Consider the following 22,964-nt stretch of genomic DNA (forward strand, 5'->3'; position numbering starts at 1 on the left):
CCTTCCTTCCTTCCTTCCTTCCTTCCTTCCTTCCTTCCTTCCTTCCTATCTTTTTTGTCAATTCCCATACTGTACATTTGATAATATGATTGCAAATTAATTTTTAAAGCAAATAGAATGAAATACAGCTACTTTTTTTAATTGATTAAATCTAAACCACTGAACTCATAAAATTTAACTTATGGTGAAAGGGACATAGCAGCCCAAAGGCAAGAATTAAGTTGTTCTGCTTCATTTTAGAGTAAAAACGTATAGAAATAGTGAATCGCTAAACTTCGACGTTTAAGACTAGAAAAAAATGAACACAATAAACCAGTTCATCGGTGTGTTCTCTCCACTCCGCTCTTCTACTTCATGCTGGCTACTGCATGGCGCAGCGGTGCCTGAGGCGTCCACAGCGATCCCTGTACAGTGGCATTTGAGCAATCCCCTGCACAGACAGCTTCCACCATTACGCATACTCACAGTAGGTGTCTAAAGTCCACTTGAATGTCTCTCAAACATGCACATTTACAGGGAAAGCCAACCAGGACTAAATGTCTTCTAGGTGCACACATTTTAAAAGTATATTCAATCAAGACTCAAGATGTTAACATTATAAGGGTACTTTAATAACACAATCCCCTAGGGAGCTTTATGCCTTAAAAGTTGGCCTTCCATGCAGTCAAAAGTGATTCTTTGAAAGAAGGTAACTCGGGTCAAATAGATCTACACAAATGAAAGAACAGACTCTCTCTCTCTCTCTCTCTTTTTTTTTTTTTTTTTTAAGCAGAAAGCAAAGTTTGCTTAATACAATGCAGAGAGGGGCAGTGTGCTGGGCAGTAAGGCAGAGGCCTGTTTTTGTTAGTGATGGCTTTGTTTAGAGAGGGGGTTGTTAGGCCAGGCTTGCTAAGATTACAGGAGTGTATCACCTTGATGCCTTGCCTGTTTGCTACTGTTGTTTGTTTCCTAAACCCAGGACCTCAGGTCTGCTAGGACATGCTCTATCAACTAAGCTTCTCACTCTTCCCTTAGGGAAAAGTTCCATAAACTATGTGGCCTTATTCATAATCCTACAGACTACAAACAAACTAGGCAACACCATCTCCATTCAGATGAAACAGAACTCTCTATGAACAGCTTACTCACGTGTAGACCTCCCTCAGGTCATCTCCTCTCGGTGGGAAACATTCTTGTCCTTCCAACACAGAAGCTTACTCAATAAATAAGTGGCTTTAGGTGCAACCTATTTCCAACTTGCTACAGACTCAGCTTTCTGTATTAGATCACCTTTCTCAGAGAACAAGTGCAACCACCAGTTCTTCGAAAGGACCTACTGCAATAGACTCTCCCCAGGACTGGGAAACAGGAGCTGACTTCCTGGTTTTCTGCTACCCTTCCCAACTTAGCACAGTTTGTGGTCTATAGATCCACAGCACCCAGAAGATGGTCCTTGTTGGCATAAGACCTAAATATTGATTGTGTGCAGCAAAAGTTAGTGCTTTCTCAGCATCCTTGTAAACCAGACTTGAAACAAAGCACTCACTTCATGGTCCTGTCTTTTCTAAAGGACCTTTAAACGCCAGAGAACAAGATTACCTTATACTATTTTGTATCTACATTAATCACACTTCCTCACCAAATAATGAATACACAGATGCCAATAAGCACTTCCTCCACTCTGGCTGTTCATAAATAGCAAAAGAGCTCCAACTTCAAACATATGTTACAATTGGAACCTTAAATGCTCAAACAGGTCTTACTGCTAACATCAGCGTGGTGAGGTTCTGTTCACAGCAATGGTGGACGGTCCGCACTGGTCACCTCCATCCCAAAGGGAAGGGGCACTGTTAGCCCAAACTGATCACAGGGCCTTTGTTTTGATTCAGTCTCCATATGGTTCCTTGCCAACGACAGCAGTCAGTCTTACTGTCAGCCGAGCACTCCTGAAACCCTCTAAGGAATCCCCCTGCCTCCACACCCTCTAGCTCCCAAGCTTTACTAAGCCCCTTAATCCTAGGATTAAGAAAGAAAAAGAAAAAGGAGAAGAAAGAGGAAGAAAGGACTAAGAAGAAAAAAATACAAGGAGATAGAAGAGAAAAAGAAAATAAAGAACAGAACAGACCAGAAATGTCAAAATTGAAGAGTAAATAAGAGGCAGGAAGAAGAGCTCACATTTGCTACTAGACTTAGAACATCTTTAACAGAGAAAAATATGTGATAATGAATAATTATTTTTTAAAACCTAGTTTTATTCCTTTTTCAAGATGCATACAAAAATTTACCAAAACTACCATTAATAATATTTAAAACAAAGAAGACTTTCTAGTAATAATTAATCTGCATTTAACTTGAGTTCTAACTCAACGTTAATGCTACTACTGATTTTTATATATGAGCATGAAATCACTAAAAAAATCTGTAAGAAATTAATGAATTATATTCTTATTGTGGGAATCCTCCATAAAGTTAAGAACAAAAGTTCGGAGATTTGCCAAGTACACAGCCGTCAAAAAAAAAAAAAAAAAAATCATCTTCTAAAGATGTGCTTTTCCAGGCAAACAAGCATTTTGGTACCATTAAGAATAAGACATATGAAGAATAAGAATATGGCAAGAGAGAGACAGTACGTGGATAGATAGCATCATTACATCTTACCTGTCTGAGGTCAATGAACGCCAGCTGCAGGGTGTCCCCTTGGAATCCTGGTACAGGCTCAGAGCTGGCAAACACTATATAAAATTTAAAATTTTAGAAAAGAAAAAGGAATTAGAACAAGATTGAAAGCTATACGAAACTTTAATTGCTACATTTCTACTCATTACAAATATATTGTAATATTTACACACAACCACTTCAAACAAAGATCACTTACAACCTTCAACTTCTACTGAATATGCTCTCCGTACCCATTACCACAACTATTTTAATGGTTTTAAACTTCTAACCTGTCATTTAACCTGTAACCTTTAATCACAATAAAGGACAGAAGGGTTACCCTACACAAGGTTCAGGAGTTGTATACTTCAATCAAAGTACAGTTTTTTGACTCTTTTTTTGGCCTTAGGTGAATGATTACAGAAGCACTTTAAAACTATCAACTCCACGGCTGTCAATGCATTTCAAAACACCTGCTTAGCTACAGAGGATATACTACAAAAATCTCACCCCTAGCTCATAGCAGTGAGAGGCAGATACCAAGTTAAGAAGTCAGCTTCACGAGCAGACCACACATGAAATGTTTAGGCAGCAAAGTCAGGATGAAGTCAGGAATGTCTACTCATGTCACTTAGTCATTTTTTTTTTCTTCAAAATAAAGGAACATCTTAAGAGAAGTTTTGTTTTGTTTTGTTTTGTTTTTCAAAAACTTTTGTGCTTTAAGAATTTTAATCTTAGCCTGGCATGGTAGTGCTTGCCTTTAAGGCCAACACTGGGAGAGGCAGAGGCAGGTGGATCTCTGTGAGTTTGAGGCCAGCCTGGTCTAAAGAGCAAGTGTTCAGGACAGCCAGGACTACACAGAATCCCTGTCTCAAGAAACAAACAAACAAACAAACAAACAAAAAACGAAGAAAGAAAGAAAGAAAGGAAGGAAGGAAGGGAGGGAGGGAGGGAGGGAGGGAGGGAGGGAGGGAGGGAAGGAAGGAAGGAAGGAAGGAAGGAAGGAAGGAAGGAAGGAAGGAAGGAAGGAAGGAAGGAAGGAAGGAAGAGCACAGCCTAATCTCCCTGGATCTTTGGGGAATAAAAAGTTCAAAGTAAGTTCCTACTGTTCTTGAGATAATAATAACTTTGCCTTAAGTAAGAAATTTTTCTAATTTTCAGCATTTTGTGGAATGTATTAGTCTTTTATTTTTCAAATAGACTACTACCCAATTTTTTCATAATTCTCTTAAATCCACTAAAATATTATTTTTCTCACTATATTAAAAAACTCAGAATTCTCTGGTTTATTCTGTCTAGCTTTTCTAAATTTTCTGCATTCTCTCTTGTCATTTTAACATCAGTCCTCACTCCTTGCTTTTTCCCTCATTTCTCTTGTTCATATCATTCCTTTGTTCTTCTTGAGAAGATGAGTCCGGGCTGGTCAGCCACAGCAGCCAGCTCACAGTAAGAGCAAGCAAGCATGGTGGAGACAGAGGCCTCTCCCGCAGATCAAGGCTCCCTGAGTGAGTGTCTGTCTGTCTGTCTCTCTCCTTCCTTTTCTCTTTCTTCTTCTTTTTTCCTAAATAGTGTTGTCAAATATTGTCCAGACTGGACTCAAATTTGTGCACCCTAGTGATCCTCTGGCCTCAGCTTTCCAAGCAACTGGGTATACTGTGGTGCAAATGAACCTGGCTAGTTAATTTAATATGTGCCTTTGAATGTAACCAAGAAGTGCCATCACTCTCCCCAAAACACATACTTCCTCGTCCTCTACGAGGTTTAGGCAAAGACATAAAACAGATGATTAAAGCCTCTTTCTTGGGCCCTCTGGTACCAGAAGACAAGTTCCAGTAGGACCATCTGGCCACTTTTCACCTCGACAGTATAATTTACTCCTATCAATGCTACTTTCCACACTGTGGCAACTCTACCTCTCCCTAGTATGTGCTCCAGATAACTGAGTTTCTCTATTCCCATTAGACCTTAATTGAAAAATAGAAGTAAAATTTTAATAGCCTGTTAAAAATAGGAATCTTGTAAGAGTGTGAAGAGATAGCCTACACAAGAGGAACATTTGTGGGTTTTGCAGAGAACCAAGGTTCAGTTCCTAGCACCCACATGGTACCTCACAACCATCTGTAACTCCAAGTCCAGGGATCTCACCACCTCTTCTGATCTCCATGGCACCAGGCACGCACATGGTGTACACACATACTTCCCAAAATAGAAATCTTTTAGAAATGAGCATCTTCTAACATAAAAAATATCTAGGACCACATAAGGCCTTCCTATAAGACGTTAATTTTACCTATAAGGCACAGAAAGCAGTTCCATTTCAATTATGCTTGCAATTGTAATATACTGAATTCTCAAACTAACAGTCCTTCTGCCTCAGCCTCCCAGATGTGGGGATCATGGGTGTGTGCCACCATCTCTGGCTTCATAGTTTTTCTGTACTGAAAACAATCTGAACAGGGGAATTAGACCAGTGGTAGAACAGTTTTCTGGAGTGTACAAGGCCCTGATAAGATTCCTGGCACCACAAGTTTAAAAAAAAAAAAAAAAAGATTCTGTTATTTTTCCTTCCCTCTCAATTCCTGTCTAAGAGAAGTTCATTGGCTTGGCATTAAACCTAAGAATTTAGTGTCAAAATTATAATGCCATAAATTTATATACAATTTTACAGTTCATAAAACACTTTCTCATATGCCATCTGCTTTGATCATTATAACAACTTATTTTGGCAAACAGGGCACAAGGATGATATAGCTTATAAAATCTTCCAAGCGAAGAGAGAGACCGACTTTGGATATCCTCACAGTCAGCTCTGCTTAAAAGCTGCCCAGCCCCTCGTTTTATAGCATAGAAACATTAAAAGTGAAATGACTTGCCCAGGACCACATGGATAAACCGGGCATCCTGGCACCTCACCATTGACCCAGAATCTGATTAAGTATTCAGCCTCTCCCTATTTGGCTCCTTTTCTCATGGGAATTTAACCAACACAGACAAAGCATGCCAGCAGTTTGTAACTCTCAAGGCTTTTTCTCAAATATTTTTTAGGGATAGAAGGTGATTTAGCAATCTCAAATCGTGCATCAGAAAAAATCTGTGATAAAAGGCTACTCAGTTTGAGTGGCAGCGTCACACTTTTTTCTTTATTTCTTTAAAACTCAAATACAGTCAACCCTACAGTCTCTCTTGAGTCTCTGTTCTCTCTTAGCTCAAGCTATCATCCTTTCTTGCCTGCATTACTAAACACTCCCATCTGCTCTCTTGGCTGCTTCTCTTTCCTCTCCTTCCAGTGTGATTTATGTCACATGTAATTGTTATTTGGGCATTTCAAAGTTTAGCATCCTTTAATAGTTTACCATCACACTCACAGTAAAACAAGACTAAGGTCTTTTACAAGTGGCCTTCGCCTGCCTCTCCAGCCTGATCTCTTAAGACTTTCCTTAAACTCTTTCCAGACAAGGTTGCCCAGGCTTCCTCGCACACACCGGTCTCTTTTCATAAAGCCTTTGATCCTTCTGCCCGGAGCGCTCTTCTTCCCTTCCACCTGTGTAACTCTTACTTATCCTTCAGTTCAATCATCACCTTCTGTGCAAGACTCCCATTATCCCCGGGGACTGTAGGCTGTTTCCTATGTGTTTTCGCCATAACTTCCTGTATGAATCCTACCACAGTGCCTGCTCGTTCTGCTGCCTTCTGACTGTTTATCTGTCTGAGTTTTCTCTTGAAACCATGAACTCCCCAACGGTAAGAATCATACTTTCGTTCCTAATTCCTACCACCTAAATAATAAACATGCAACAAAAGTTTAATAAATGAACAGAGAGAAAAGAACCAAGCAATATGTTCTATGGGAGGCTCGGCCTGTAGTTAACACTTTTATCTATAACACTGGTTCAACAGAGCCTCCTGTGATGATGGCAACAGTCTGTAAATGTACTACAGAACAGGCAGCTTTATTCCATACTAATTTAAATTTAATAGCCATATGTGGCTATTGGTAATGTAAACACAAAATCCTGTCATACTCAGGGTATTTATAACAGAATAACTGAGTGCATGAGAATACCCCTAAAGCATTCCTCACCAAAACTGAAACTCTGAGCTCTTCCACTGAACAGAAAGTTCCCAGGAAGCAGAGAGTTCTTTTACCTTTATATATCCTGTGTCCGGTGTACAGGAAATATTAAACAAATGTATGCTGAATGGCGGAGTACGTAATAACAGACAATTCTTTGCCATCAGTACTAACTCATGACCCCAGGAAGGACAGTATAATCTTTCAAAACACTGGTGGCTATATTTTGAAATCCCTTGATGTATTCAAAATCCTTGGTTCATTCAGATTGTCGTATTTTAGGATTTCCTTGTTCTACCTCAGGCAATCAGTTAATAACAGTAACAGCAAGTACTTATTTCCCTATTTCTGTATCATCTTTGTTATTTAGTTGTTTTTAAAAGACATATAATAATGCTGTGCTTCCAAACATATTTTAGTATAGTTCCTAAGCTTTAGAAAGTTTAAGGAGGCATTCTAAATATCGCTTGTTTCACAATCTTATACCAGAAAGTGGTAACACACACCACAACCTCCCACCCCCACCTCCTAACTCTGAGACAGGGTTTCTCGGTGTAGCCCTGGCTGTCCTGGACTAGCTCTGTAGACCAGGCTGGCCTTGAACTCACAGAGATCCGCCTGCCTCTGCCTCCCCACGTGCTGGGATCACAGGCGTGCGCCCAGCAGTGGCGCACGCCTTTAGTCACAGCACTTGTGATCTCCGAGTACAAGGCCAGCCTGGTCTACAGAGCAAGTTCCAGGATAGCCGGGGCTACACCGAGAAACCCTGTCTCAAAAAGCAAAACAAAACAAAAAACCACTAAAGCAAAGAAACAAAAAACCCAAACATAATCTGTGTTGTCTCTAACTTGACTTCATTTTTACATCCACTGTGAGCACATGTGTGCCTCTGTGTGTGTGAATGTGTGCTGCCTGTGCCTGTTACAAACCAGAGGGCAATCTGCAGGCCAACTTGCCAATCCAAGTTTATTCTTTCTCTTTAAAATTAAAAAAATAAAATAAAATAAAATTTTATGGAAGCTTTTTTTTACATTTTGTTTACTTATTCTGTGTACACATACATGTGCATGCACAGATGCACATTTCTTGCTAAAGCTGAGATTAAAATAGCTAGTTGGAACTCAAATTTTGGGCAGACCAAGTACCTGTGTGGGTGCACCATAAGAAGGAATGACTAACGGCGCCATCTAGTGGTTTCTCTGATGCAGAGACGCTGCCGTGGGCTGTCAGAAGCCAGCACTGTAGCCTCTGCCTTGTATTAGATTAGAAGTGGTTGGCAGCAGAGCGACACAAGCCTGAAGAATATTTATCATCTCGTTTTGACACAGAGTAATAACTAGCCCTCTCCATTTCTTAGAAATAAACCTTAACAAAGTACCCTCAATCAACAGCTGGGATGCTATTAGCTGTGGAAAAAATCCGACACCCAAAGTAGCTCCTTTTAAATATGACATTGAAAAATAAATAAAGAAAGATGAGATTGAAATAGTCTCCTTACTCCAACCTCATGATTTTCTCTCAATACTTCTAGCTGGAGACAAGGATCTGCACCAAGGCTAAAACATGGCTGTGAGATCATGGCTTCCAGCAGCAACAACAAAAAGATACAAAGATCTCTGCCCCTAGTATGCTGTGTTTGCTTGCTTTGTTCTCTTTAGCTTTTATGTGTTAAGCCTTTATCCAAAATGATGAACTGCTTGAGACTTATCCATGCCCCAGTGACCAACCACCAAAACAGAAGTCAAGCTGGGCACTGTGCTGGCACAGCTGTAATCCTAGCAGAAGGACTGAAACTTTGAGGCCAGCCTGCCAATGTAGTGAGACTCTGTCTAAAAGCAGAAAAGGCCGGGGATGTAGCTCAGTGGTAGAGCACCTGCTGGCCATGCACAGGCCCTGGGTTCAATGCCCAGGACAGCAAAGCAGCTGCCATCACTCTCTGATACAGTGCTTTGCTTTCTTCTTCTCCTCTGTCTCTCCCTCTCTCTCTGGTTTTTTGAGATAGAGTTTCTCTGTATAAACCTGGAACCTCTGTATAAGTCCTGGAACTCCCTCTATAGACCAGGCTAGCCTCAAACTTAGAGATCCACCTGCCTCTGCCTCCCAAGTGTGGGATTAAAGGCGCGTGCTACCACTACCCAGATTGACACAGCACATTTCCTTTCCTTTAAAAAGATTTATTTATTGTCTATACAATGTTCTGTCTGCTTGTACACCTGCACACCAGAAGAGGGCCCAAGATCTCACTATAGATGGTTGTGAGCCACCACGTGGTTGCTGGGAATTGAACTCAGGACCTCTGGAAGAGCAGCCAGTGCTCTTAACCTCTGAGCCACCTCTCCAGCCTGATACAGCACTTTTCTAATCCCTGTGAGCTACAGATATTGAACTCTTAGCAAATCATAACTTCATAAGATATGTGTGTAGCATGCATGAAAAATATGAACATATACTTAGATTATACATACATGTGTGTGTACATCTATACCTGGTCTGGATTATTTTAAGTATGAAGTAGAATCTGGTTTCCTGATGTTTTGGAAATATCCTGTATTTTTTTTTTCAGTAATGTGAAGAGTTTCTGAGACACTTTTGTAACAATTTAATAAGAGGATATGCCTTTTCTTCAATATACTTCTGTGCAAAGTACCTACACTGTGGCATAACACATTAATACATATGAAACAAATTATCTGTGCAGATTTAGAAGAAGAACTATCTTGTTCTGTAATTGGTTCAGATGCTCAATGTGGCTCTCAGAGGAACTCAGCTCTGCACTTCCCAAGTACCCGACCCTGGTCATCCCACTTGTTCTAAACATGCAGTTACACTCGTGCTGTGGTTACAATCGACACAAGCATGCCCACTGTAGTCACGCACTGACCCAGCTTGGTACTTTATGAGACTTCATTCTGAGTGCGTCCATTCTCTCAAAGTATCAAACACTTTTATAGAATTCAGCGGTTTTTAATGTTCGCTAATGAAGTTACTGACTCCTCACTGGGCTTCAATCCCAAGAGAGTAAGGATGCCACTTTCTGTCTTGTTTACCCCACTTTTCTTCTCAATGCCACGTACCTACTAAACATGAAGGGATCAAGGAACACACGGCCTCAATGCTCCACACTCTTCATTTTCCTTAAAATTTATGGCCGCCTCATTCTTAGTAGGATTATCTGGGAAATCCTATACTCTAAATGCTGTATTTCAGGGGAAATCCTGGGGCTTCTTGATAATCAAATGGCATGCCACGTTAGAGGCAAAGTCCAAACTGGACCTAAGTGTGAGGCCAGCCTGGGCTGCACAGTCACCCCACTGAACGGAGGGAGAGCGGACTCCAAACACACAAACATTCTTCCTAAGTTCATACACAATTCCACTTTCCTGCATCCAAACAGTTTAAAATCAAATTTAACTCAGTATTGCTACAAAAAGTAGGAAAAAAACAATAAACTAGAACAAGTAAAAGAAAAATGACACAATGGGGAAGAAAAATTAAGTTCACAAGGAAACAAGGAAATCCTGGCTGTTTAGCTCAGAACAATAAAAGGCCATTTATGCACAGTGATGCAATATATTAAGTTTTAAAAAATGAACAATTATCAGCTATGTTTGCATCAAATAATTAAATGGTCCTGATTTGAAGACCAGGTGGCCTGAACTCTTCACAAGTTGGAACACCGGAAGTGATGTGTAGATCATAGAGTTTCCTGGTTTATTAATCTGTTTCTCTCCTTAACAAAAATAAACACTTATAGACTTTTCACTATGAGAGAATCACTGTGCCATTTTCCTAGAATTTCCATTGGGGGCACAGAATTTAATTAATCTATCCTGTTTAGCTAAATACCTCTTTTCTTCCCCCTTCACACCCTCCACTAATTACAGGATATATTCTTTAGGTTTCTTTCACTGTGTGTGTTTCTAACTCTAATCATTTTAATCTAATCAATCAGATTAATTCACTAATTTCATATATTTCCTCTTCCAAAATGTCTGCAATCAATTTTCTCAAGTTTTTATTTCCATTTCCTAATATCAGGTTCCGTTTATTTTGCAAAGGAAAAGCTTGGGTCTCTTAGCACATCTTCCTGCTTTTAGCCTCTCCCCCAATCCAGCTGAATTTCCATATGACACTAAGGTTAAATTTTCATGATGCAGATTTCATGACACAGTCTTGATCTGAAAGCTTCAGTGAGGCTGGAAAGATGGCTCAGTGGTAAATGCACTTGCTACCATGCCTGACAACCTGAGGTTAATCCTTTGGACCCATGCAGAGGGAGGACAGAACTAACTCCCATGAGTTTTCCACGCACATAGAGCATACACCACGCATACACCACACACACACACACACACACAGAGAGAGAGAGAGACAGAGAGAGAGACAGAGAGACAGAGACAGAGACAGAGAGAGAAAAACACACATGTACACAAACACACATTTCCACGTTATTTTTAAGATGCAGCTTCTCAGGGAACTTGGAGCTCACTGATTGTGTTAGTCTGGCTTCGAAGTGAGCTGCAGGATCCACCAGTCTCAAGTGCTGGGATTGCAGATGTGTGCCACTGTGCCCAGCTTTTCCCATGGGTGGTGGCAGAAACCAAATCCATCCCTCATGCTTACAGACTGTGCCAGCTCTCCAGTCCCATCAGATGGGAATTTTAGAATGGCACAGCTTTGGTTATCTCAAAGTACATTCTGGCTAATAAGAAAGGATAGTTTGAGCTTTATTGTTTGTTTTTAAAACATTGGGAGTTTCACTACATAGCCTAAGCTGGCCTTGAACTTGTGACAATCCTGATGCCTCAGCCTCTCAAGTGCCAGGATTATAGGGATGTGCCACAATGTCCTTTAGTCTGAGCTTTGTTACTAAGGTACAGCACATAGAACAGTTTATTTGCCCGTCCAACTGTATGTTACAGTGGTACCGTTAAACCAGGCATCAGACAGTGCCAGTGAAGAGAAGAAAGTCAAATTAATGGGAGAACACTTAGAATAAAGAGCAGTTTTCTCAGAACTAACCTGAGGATGAAGGTTTGGTTTTGGTCATGACTCTAAGCAGACGTGCCACAGAAAGTTGCCAGTCTACTTACACACACGTGACCGAATGAGGACCGGGAGAATGTGGACCAGTGAAATCCAGTTTGCATTTCACCTGAAGAGCCATGTGCTGTAGGAGGAGCGGGGTCCATGTGGAAAGGGGCAAACTTTCGCTAATGCATATAGAGAAGACAGCTCTAGGGGGCACTTTCCTTTTGGTGAGAACAGCTTTACAAAAGGACACAATATAGACTAGCGGTAACTCCAGGCTTACAGCAGAACTTCTCACTTAGGCAAGCTCAGAGAGACAGTGGTTTCAAGTTACCGCAATCCATCGACAGAGTAATGTATTCAGAAAACACATCTTCTGAAGTGTAGTTAACCCCTCAAATCAGATGTCCACGGTAGGGCTGCACAACCACACGGCAGAGTTACGCTATACTGTAGCATGCAGCTCCAAGGCTGCTCTTGTCTCCAGGTGGTCTCAGCACGGAGGAGTATGAGAGCAGGGGCATCAAGATTCTTTATCTGGACTACCTATTTCCTCTTCACATCCCAGGCGAATGCCATGATCTTAGACTGCCACACCCTTATTAAGCAAGGAAGCCTCCCCTTCCTCATCTAGCTACACTCTTCCTCCAGCGTACCTTTCTTCTTCCCCTGTCCCAATATGTAGATAACACGTATACTGCATTAATACTGAAAGCTTTATGTTTTAAAACTACTTTCCCCTAGACTTAAAAAATGATTACTTAAAACATGAAAAAAACCCTATTTTTTAATTCTCTTAACATATTTATAATATTCAAGAAAGTTTCATTTTCACATGATTAACACATATAACAATCACTAAAAGTTGAGAGTGGGTAAGAGTGTATATTTTTTTCTACCAGAAAGAGTATGAGAGAGACAGTATACCATTATATTTATACCATAAATTCACTTTTTAAAGTTAAAAGACGCCTTTTGGAGAAGAATACTTAACGTTGGAGGCAGTAAAACAAACATGAAAATAATTTATATCTGTTCATCAAGTATTGAATATGTGAGCCTGTATTAAGAAGCTATGGTCACAGGGCATCAGGGGGTTGGCTTAGCAGGCAAAGGTACTTGCAGCCAAGCTGAGGACCTGAGTTCGATCACTGGAACCCTATGGTAGGAGAGAACTAACTTCTGCATGTTGTGTCCTGATTGCCACATTCACGCCTTGACAAATGCACACACGTATGTGTACACACAGACACAAAATTTACAAACATGCCAAAAGGGACAAAAGAACTTAACCAAGAAAAACACGTAACGATCACAGTATGATATGTATGATAAGCTTTAAAGGGCAGAATCAGTCATAGGCAAAATCCTAAAGGTAGCAGAAATGGTGGCTGAATTTCGGTCTCTGGAGCCTGAGTAAGATTTGCTCCTCCTGCCTGTGATACCAGATTGCATTCCCTTTCTTGATCTTCTGTGAGAATTAAAACAGTGCCTTAGTAACTGCGCAAAGAAATGACCAGAAGTAGGAAGTGAGGCTCAGGAGGCAAGGCCTGGGGAAGGGGGTGGTGTGTGCTTGCTTCTCTACAGCCCTTCACAGGGGGCTAAAAAAGCAGAGACACCAGAAAGCTGTGATGTCTATCACTCAGCAATATATATTCCCAATCACAACCTACTCTAGAGTTTTAACTGCCCACTGTTATTAAAGTTGTTATATTTATTTGTTTTATGTGTGGATATAAAGGTGAGCACACATACCTACAGAGGTCAGAGGGCAACCTGTGCAAGTTAGTTTTCTACTTCTACTATGTGGGTTCTAGGAATGAACTCAGGTTTGGCAGAAAGTGCCTTTATCCAGTCAACCAGCTAGCTGGCCAAATACCTAGTTATTTTGAAGCAACACTAAAGACAAAATAACACAAAATGAACCCAGCAACATTTGTGTAAAATATTGACATAAGTGATATCAGACTGTAGTAATCTCAAAACACAACTTCTTAAAGCTTTTAAGAAACCAGTTTCAGTTGGGGGTGTTGCTCAGTGGCAGGACGTGTGTTTAGAATTGAGCCAGACCTTGGGTTCAACTCCAGCACGAGAAAAGGAGGTGGAAAATATAATGCTGGGCTAGTAGGACCCAACAGAGGGGAAAGGCAGAAAGGGAGGCTGATGTGGGGTGGTCCACCAAAACTCCATATGCATGAAAATGCTGTAAGGGAAGCTTCTACTTTGTATACCAATTAAAGTCAAATTAGAACCAAAAGAGAGGAAATGAAGAGATAGAGGGAAAGAGAAATAGAGGATGGAGAGAGGAAGAAGCAAATAATCTGTACAAAGAGAATAATAATTGATGTGAGCTCAGAAAAATTTAAAGGTGCATTTTTTGTTCTTATTTCACGTTATCGGTGTTTTGCCTGCATGTATATCTGTGTGCGGGTGTCAGGCCCCCTGGAACTGGAGTTATAGACACTTGTGAGCTGGCATATGGGTGCTGGGAATTGAACCTGGGTCCTCTGAAAGAACAGCCAGTGCTCTTAATTGTTGAGCCATCTCTCCGGTTCCTAAAAGGTACATTTTTGGGTCAAATACATTTTATAAACATAAGCTATATATTTTATAAATGAGAATTTTACTTTGATAAAAATAAAAAGGTTTTTTTTTTTTTTTTTTTTTTTTTTTTTGGTAAAATAAAGTTAGAATTACTTTCTAGAAAAAAGCAGAATTTTCCCCTAGCAAAATGCATTACTTGTTGCTGGGGGAAAAAAACATGTTACTTCTCTTTTAGTTGAAGGCTGACATTTATATTTTCAGTCTTAGAAATAGCATATTATTGTAAATATTCCCCCAGAAAATTTTCTGCAATCTTTCTGCTGCCCCAGTGACTTTCAATTGTCAATGGAGGTGTCTGAATCCTTTGTCAACCAGGGATTTTCATCATTTAATTAAGGAACCATTCATCTGAGAATGTTGCTTGAAAATGACGCAGAGCTCTCTAGCTGGAGAGTCAGGACTGAGGTGTGGTAAAACCCACATCAGAAGCATGTACAACACGGCTATATGTGAGTTCTAAAGCTCATTAGCTAATGTCAGCACTAGACCACAGAAGACGCACACCCTCCTGATACAAACAAAATGACTGCCGTTATCAAGGCTGGGAAGCATTTTCAGAAATGAGGAACAAAACTATAGAGGCACCATTTGCTATGCAAGGTCTTCCAACAATAATCTATGTGTTCAGAGACAGTAAAAACAACAAGCTTGGGGTTGTTTTATTCATTTACAGCAGGCACTGGGAGAGTCCCAGAGAGGTGGGAAGGATGACCAAAAGGGAAAAAAATCACTTCTTCAGTTGAAGAAATCACTTCTGGATCCAGATCACCACTTCAATGAATCTCTTTGAAGCTGTTAATGTGAAGCTGAGATTTTTTTTTTTTCAGGAGCTAGGTTTACTTCTAAAGTTGCCAAAAACGTAAGTTAAATTGGGCTCTCTTCTTTCTTTTCGAGCTGTCCTCCTATATACAGTTTTCCATAACAGTTAAATACTGGCGCCTAGAGAAAGCATGCGAGTTGGCCAATATGTACTCACATTCACACTGGATGACATCTAAGTTAAACTGCTGCACGGCTCCCATGCTGATCTGCTTTAACTCGCTGTCCAGCAGCATCTGCATTAAGGATGTTGACAGATGTTGACAGGCCGACATGCAAGCCGTCTGGGCAACCTTCCCCTACGCAAAACAAACAACCAAACCAGGACATCAACAAGCAAGCAAGGAAATACTTCATCAAGCACCACAAGACTGTTGGCCTGGCACTCTCTTTGCTGGTACCATGATGATGGCTGCCCTTCCTGCTTCTGTATCCTAAGAACTAAAACGCACCTTTCTTGTGATACAGTATTATTAAAGTGCTAACTGCACGGGGAAAAATTATAAATTTTGAAAATGTATTTCAGATCTCTTAAAATACTGTAACACTTTTAAATGCACATGAAAATATGGCATTTATTACATTAAGACACAGTACTGACAACAGCTCCTTCCTACCGTGCCCCTAAACTCTTTCATATGGTTACCTAAGACAGAACAAAGGAAATTAACTGTTGTTGCTGCTACTTAAACTAAAAGTCAGAATTAGTCCATGGCGTAGATTCAGTCACTGGTGGGGAAAGGCTTGCCTATTTTTCACTTCAGCTTCGTCTCTAGTCAATCAAATACACACAACATTTAATTCGAGAAGCTAATACTCGTGCCCTTCTTTCACCGAGATACATGATTCACTTTCATTGTCAGCCTTACTTAAATTTTCTTAAAACACTTGAGTTTTTAAATGTTTGCTCTACAGATTACACAGCAGCTGAATCATAATTAGTATAAATTGCCTTTTTTTTTTTTTTTTTTTTTTTTTTGAGACAGGATGTCATTACATAACTCTGGCTGGCCTGGAACTCACCATGCAGACCCGGGTGACCTTGAACACCCAGAGATCTGCCTGTCTCTGCCTCCTGAACACTGGATTAAAGGTGTGTGCCAACGTGTCCCATCTGTAACTCAAGCAGGTGTGTAACAGAGTATAAACTGCTGCAGGTCAAAGTTCTCCAGAGTGGTCCTTCTACGGTGTCATAGGATTAGGGCTGACTCCCTAGGGTGACCGTTAGGAAAATAATGACTTTTGGGGCACATGCCGCCGTGTTTTAGCTTATTTCAGTCAACAAGTATCACTGATTTTTCTTCCTACTAATAGTGTTGTTTTCTTCCTACCAATCACAAAGGCAAATAGGGCAAGGAAAGGATAAAAACCATCTTCCAAACGCACATGCTACAATATACTAGTAAAAAAATGTTTATGTAGCGTTGACATCAAAGGTCATAAGGAAAATAATACACTTTATAACTTATTAGAATACTTGTTCTTTAAATTACTTGTGAAAAATTTTAATCTGAAACATCCTAGTCTTAGAACCAAACTCCTTATGGATACTCCTTATGGATACTTAGCACTTAGGCACTATGCATAGCAGAAAACTAAGTATCTGACATGCAGTGTCAATTTCCTAATCAAAAACCTCAGAGATAAAAGCCAAAGTAAACAATATATTTGACAGATACTGATGAATTGCCAAAAAAGGAATGCAACAAACAATGAAAAACCCTGCATGCTCAAAAGCCCCCAAACCCAAGAGGAATTAGTCTCAGAGACATGTGGCTCCATTCTCCAAGCAGAATACTATCAATCTGAATGTGAGGGGGATAAAGGCAGAGGAAAGAGACATCAATGGCATGGCCTTTACTTTCAACATAACAGGCTTGTAAGGAGTTCATGGAAATGCTATTTTGACTTGATGGAACGAGTGCATTTTAACTTAATAAAGTATCAAAAATTACTTAACTCATTTTGTACATAAACATGCCATACATCATAAGCAGCATTATTTTAACATAGGTTCAGAGACACAAATAACTATACAGTAGTACTGGAGCCAAAAATGACAACAGTATAAGCTATTCCATAAATCTGGTAGAAGCAGGCAATGAAATACATATGCAAACTTGTTTTTTAGTAAAATAACATTTATAACAGTAAAATCTTAATATTATTATTTTTTGATTAGGCATAGTGAATACAGGCTTATTGTACTCAAAATAAAAGTTTTAAAGACTTACAAAATACAGAATTTCATAAATTTTTTAAATAAAATGAATTATCTTTTTATACATCAAAATTTAAGTTAATTCTATCAAAGGTTCCAATTGGTGAAATTTCACAATTTATATTTTTAAGATAATATACTATTCTCTAGAAATCCACTTCCTAATTTCAGAATATGTAAAACCATCCCTAAATTTTACCTACATATTTTATATAGAAAAATTGTAATATCTTCAATATTTACACAGCCAAAAACATACTTGCAACCAATCTCTCATATCGAAGACTCTTGGCCTATTTTAATAAACCAAACATTCTGACCAGTGCTATAACAAGGAACATTGACTCTCGTAATAATGTCTCATCATAAAGCAAAAAAAATGTAACTCATAACTGTCTTTAAAAATTAGCTCTTAATAGACTTGAACATGATAACACAGCCAAAATAACTGACAAAACAGTGCACATTGAGTACATTCCAAGCCACCAAACAAGCTTCCTGCACTCATGGGAAAAGTTGCTTGCAACATTACCAGCAGTTCTTTCTCTGTAACAACACAAAGTTCAGTAAGTAAGTAAAAACACCTGCCAAACTTTTTAAAAGGTAACTATGTTTTTTCACCCCGCTTTAACATTTTTTTTTCCTGAAAAACAATTTGCCAAGAGAGAAAACCCTTAGACAAACTTCTTATATTTCAAAGGGACTTGTAAAAGAGAATCTGCTGACATATTAGATCCTTTTTGCATTACCCCAAAGCTTTTCTTCTAAGAACAATTGTGGCAAAGAGACATTTGGCTCCTAGGAAATTCCCACAGGGTCAGCCATATGCACCCTTCCACGCACCTTCTCAGGGCTGCTTTCTGGACGTCCGTCTCAAAAGCAGCTTTCATCGTTTGCTTGTGTGTCAGTCAATATGATTTATGGACTGCATTCAACAAAGTCAGAGCATATAGAATGAGAAATATGACTACAATCTGCTAATTTGTTTTGTATTGAGCCATTTAAGAGTCAAAGACGTGATGTCAGACTGAGACCAGCAACACAATTAACCAGCCGGTGACAGATTCATCCATCCTCCCTGCCAGGCTGTGCCAATCAAAGACAGCATGAGGCGACAATTTAGTGAAATCAGTAAGAAGGCTCATTCTCTGAGTAACCTGTGTAAGAGCTTGATTGACACTTTCTGCATTTCGTTTGTGGAACACAACCACTCTTTACCCAATAGTTCCCTACTGCAAGCTGTGAAATAAGGCTTTCAATGCCAATCACAGAACAATAAGCCACTAACCACCAAACTCAGTCGAAAGAAATCAAGAAAACACATCTGTTTGTATGTCAAGCCAAATTTCCAAAATAATTTACTATTGTAGATTAGGCTAAAGATACTGTTTCTTTTGAAATATAAAAGAACACGGCAATGGCAAATACAACACATTTTATTAGATTACGGCTCAAACTGTCTTGGTTTCAAAGTAATGTTTTCATAGATCTAATATCATAGGGGGTGAAATACTGAAAACTTAAAAACTAATTTGGCACTTTAAATTTTCAAATAAAAATAAATATTTGTCTTACCGGTCTCTTAGTTCACAGATTTAGCAAGAAAGTTTTTATTTAAACAGTAATCATTTGAAAGCATTTTTCAAAGCTACTTTCATTCTCACAAGTATATATAATGCAAAAATACCCTCTTGAAATCACAACCATTCTTTCTATAATGATCTACTCTTCCTTAACAACCCCAAAAGGATCCATTTTCCTTTTTTATCTACACACACAAATCAATCTTGAAGAACTAAGTACTTTTTAAACTTACATAAAAAACACAGCAAGGCAAATACATGGTATACTATGTTATTCTTTAAATTAGTATCAGGTTTTGTTTTCAAAGGCTGGGAAAAAAAAAAGAAAACAAAAAAGTAGTGGATTTGAATGCTACCCCTAACACTGCTAAGTGACCCTGTGCATTCTGTCCTTGCTCTTCAAAGTCATTTAAGTTCAAACAGCAAACCTCTATTTTATACAAACACACGACCTCGTAGTTTGCTACAGAAACTTCAGTTATGAGATTGTGAAGAAAGCTTTTCGGACACAAAAAGAAAGAAAAAAGTGTTTTGATGAATTGGGCAGTGTCCTAAAGAGCTACAATACACAATCTTTTTAAAATGTATGGACTCAAAGAATCAGGTCGTTTATTAAAGGTGGACTAAATACTAAAATTAGAAATAAAAAAATTTAACTAAAATATAAAGAAATAATTCGAAAGGAAACATTTTACTTCAAGAAGTCTGTAACTCTTCTTTCATAATTTGTACATTATGAACCATATGGTGGTACATGCTTGTAATCCCAGGGCTTGGGAGGCAGTGGCAGGATATTTGAGCTTGAGGCCAGGCTGGTCTACAAAAGCAAGTTTCAGAACAGCAAGGATACACAAAAAAAAACCCTGCTCCCTCCCCCCCCCCAAAAAAAAAGAACCACTGGTAAGTTTTGGTACATGAAAGTACATCTTTCATATCTTGCTCAGTTGTAAAAATGTTATTTTAAAAAAGGCCCTGAAACAGTACAGAATATTAAAATCTCCTCAAGATGACATCACCATGTACAATGTCCTTTTAGCCATCAAGACAGGTTTTAGAACACTTCCTAGGTGAGCACACTAAAATGTCTCAAATTCACAATAATATAAAATGGAGGAGTTATAAAAGTTTAATTATCAAAATGACTTTCTTTAGTGAGTTTTAATAATGACTTTAATACCACCTTGAAGACAGATCTTTGAGATTGTGCCAAAACACCCACAGTTCATTAAAACATACCCACTCTAACAAACCCAGGACCCTCAACCCTTGCACACATCTGTAATTCTCTCACACTCACTTTCCATCTCCATCTGTTTTCACCCCTGTAAGGACTGGTTACATCACTTACCCAAAGCCCCACTCTCAACTACAAACTCTCATTCTCTTCTTGGGCTTTTAAGACACTTGCTTACTTCTGTTCTAATACTCACCATTCACACAGACTACAGACTGCAACATAAATGCTTGCTCTTTGGGGTAAGGAGGCATATGGATAAAATAAACATGATTATCTTAAAACTGAAACAAATGTTCCCAAGGTGATTACCTATAATTCTCATTTCTATTTCCCTTAAAACCCCTGCATCCTAGTCAGGGCTCATTTGACTTTGGCAACACACTTTTTTTTTTTCCAGCAGTCTTCTGAATGTGGACTTTAATGGCATGTCACACCCACTTTTAGCTTTCTGCCAGGCATCCTTGCTGCTGTCATTGGCAGTCCCAGGGAGAGGAGAGGATGCATTAAGTCTTGAAAGGTCAAGGTTTAGAAGACATTCCCTGTTTCCAACTGTGGATTACTGGACTACAAAACAAGTATTTAAATGAGAGAGGGTTTTTTGTTTTGTTTTGTTTTGAATTATTTTTTTGTCTATTTACTTATTTTAGATCTGGTTGCCTGTGGTCCTGGCTGGCATCCAAAGAGTGTCTGAACTCCTGATCTTCTATCACCCCAGTGCTGAGATTACAAGTATGTATGACCATGACAAGCCTTAAAGAGGAAATTTAACTTGATTAATTACTAAGGTCCTAAAACTCTTCTAACTTGGCAAATATTAAAAAACAAAAGAAGCAAATATTTACTTAATTTTCTCTGTAGTTGACAATGAGTGCTATGGCCAATCCGGAGAATTAAGGTTGAGAAATTAAAAGACAGCAGAAGCCATCATCAAAGCACAAACTCTCTGATCACGAGGTCATGTCCACATTTCTTGGTGTAGGCATAAGCTCAGTGTTTCAGGAACATACAGCAGTATAAATTCAGTATTTTACACCGATGCTACCATTTAAAATTTCCAAAGAAACTTCCAGAGTCACTAATAGGTTCTATTATTGAGGTAAGTCCCATATTACCATCAGTAAGTTAGGCAAATGTTAACCCAAGCCAACTCACTGCTAAATGTGGTGGCTGATATAGGCACAGCTGAAAGACCTCCTGCCAGCCTGAGTGTGAGGAGCAGGGCTCTGGCCAGCCTCCTTCTCTCCCATTCCCTCGGCCTTGCTAAGAGCCACTAGAATAGCATTCCTAAAGCTGGCCACCACTTATTTGGCCACTTCCTCCTCCTGAAGCTGACTACCAATTCCAGCTATCAGAGTACTGAAGTCCAGCAATCAAAAGCTCCCTTTGGCACACCTAATTAACATGCCCAATCAATCTACACCACCACATCCTCGCCCAATCTACTGTAGACCTCCCATTTTTCTCTTAAATTACCCCTGCAAGGCCACTTGCTGCTGTTTCTCTGCTTGAGGCTGAAAGCAGCAACTTTTAACTTTTCTTGCCTGATTAACAAAGGATCTCTCTGTGAAAACAGGTGTTTGGGTTTGGTTTTTGCCTAATCCTGGGTCCAAAAGGGAACATCTGCTATGCAGGGGGTCTCCTTCTACAGCCTTAACTGAGAATATAAAACAAGCTGAGTGTGCTGGCGCATGACTGTAATACCAGTACTTGGGAGGTGGAGGCAGGAAAATCTGGAGTTCAAGACCACCCTTAGCTAGCTAACAGGTTCTATATGATATCCTGTCTCAAAAAAAAATAAAACAAAAAGAGCACATGGTTTTCAAAAGTTTATATTTAGGTTTCAAACTTTCCTTCCCCTCTCCCTTAACGCCTTTTCCTTTTGCCTAAGCTCCTGTGACTTGCCTTCCCACTCCTCTCCATTTCTTTCTTTTTGGTTTTTAAAAACAGGGTTGCAATGAGCCCACATTAGCCTTGAACTCACCACACGCTGAGGAGGACATGATCTTCTGAGTCTCCCACCTCCACCCCTGTTGGAGAGTCAGGCGTATACCTCCATGCTCACCTAAGTTTTAGCTTTTTAAGAGCTTCCCGAGAGCCCAGTGCAAGCAGGGCTCCACTTGCTGAGGAGCACACCGCAATGACAGATCCTGGGAATTGGTGTGAGAATAAAATCACAGTGAGAATCCCGTAACGAGAGCCCCGACTTCTCCATAAACAACGTGGCTTTGTGGCAGCTGACACGGGGTGACTCCCAGTAAGGTCTATGGTTTTCAGTTACACAGGTGGTAGCCCACAGCTTTAATCTCAGCACTTTGGAGGCAGAGGCAGGCAGATCTCTGAGTTCAAGTCTGGTCTACAGAGTGTGTTCCAGGACAGCCAGGGCTAAACAGAGAAACCCTGTCTTGGGGCGGGGGAGGGGGGAGAGTAAATGAGGGTTGGGAAAGGTACGAATGTGGGACACAGACATACACTCAGCAAAACATGCCGATATTAAAAAAGATAAGTGAAAATGAACCAAAGAGGAGTGAATATATATTAACAAAAACAAAAACACGTAAAGAAAGCTGGGCCTGGTGGCTCAGGCCTAGAATCCTGTCTATTCAGAGTCTGAACAGGAGGATCAAGGCCTGCCTGAGCAAGTTGACAAGAATATCTTAGAACAAAAAATCAAAAGCAGAGTGTTTGCCTAGCACAAGCAACGCTCTAAGTTCAATCACCAGTAAACACACTCACACTCAAACTTACACACACATGCATGCA

General features: G+C 39.7%; 1 protein-coding gene across 1 annotated transcript in view; it reads right to left on the reverse strand.

Annotated features, from left to right (window-relative positions):
• Exoc6 (exocyst complex component 6) overlaps window positions 1-22,964 on the reverse strand; it is a 120,046-nt gene that overhangs the window by 26,792 nt on the left and 70,290 nt on the right. Inside the window, exons 19-20 of the mRNA XM_055614047.1 lie at window positions 15,321-15,462; window positions 2,638-2,711 (exon numbers count right to left, since the gene is read on the reverse strand). Coding sequence (XP_055470022.1) covers window positions 2,638-2,711; window positions 15,321-15,462 — 216 coding nt within the window. The remainder of the gene's footprint in view (window positions 1-2,637; window positions 2,712-15,320; window positions 15,463-22,964) is intronic.

This window comes from Psammomys obesus, unplaced genomic scaffold (genome assembly GCF_907164565.1).
Source record: "Psammomys obesus unplaced genomic scaffold, mPsaObe1.curated_primary_1811, whole genome shotgun sequence".
NCBI classification, from domain to species: Eukaryota; Metazoa; Chordata; class Mammalia; order Rodentia; family Muridae; genus Psammomys; species Psammomys obesus.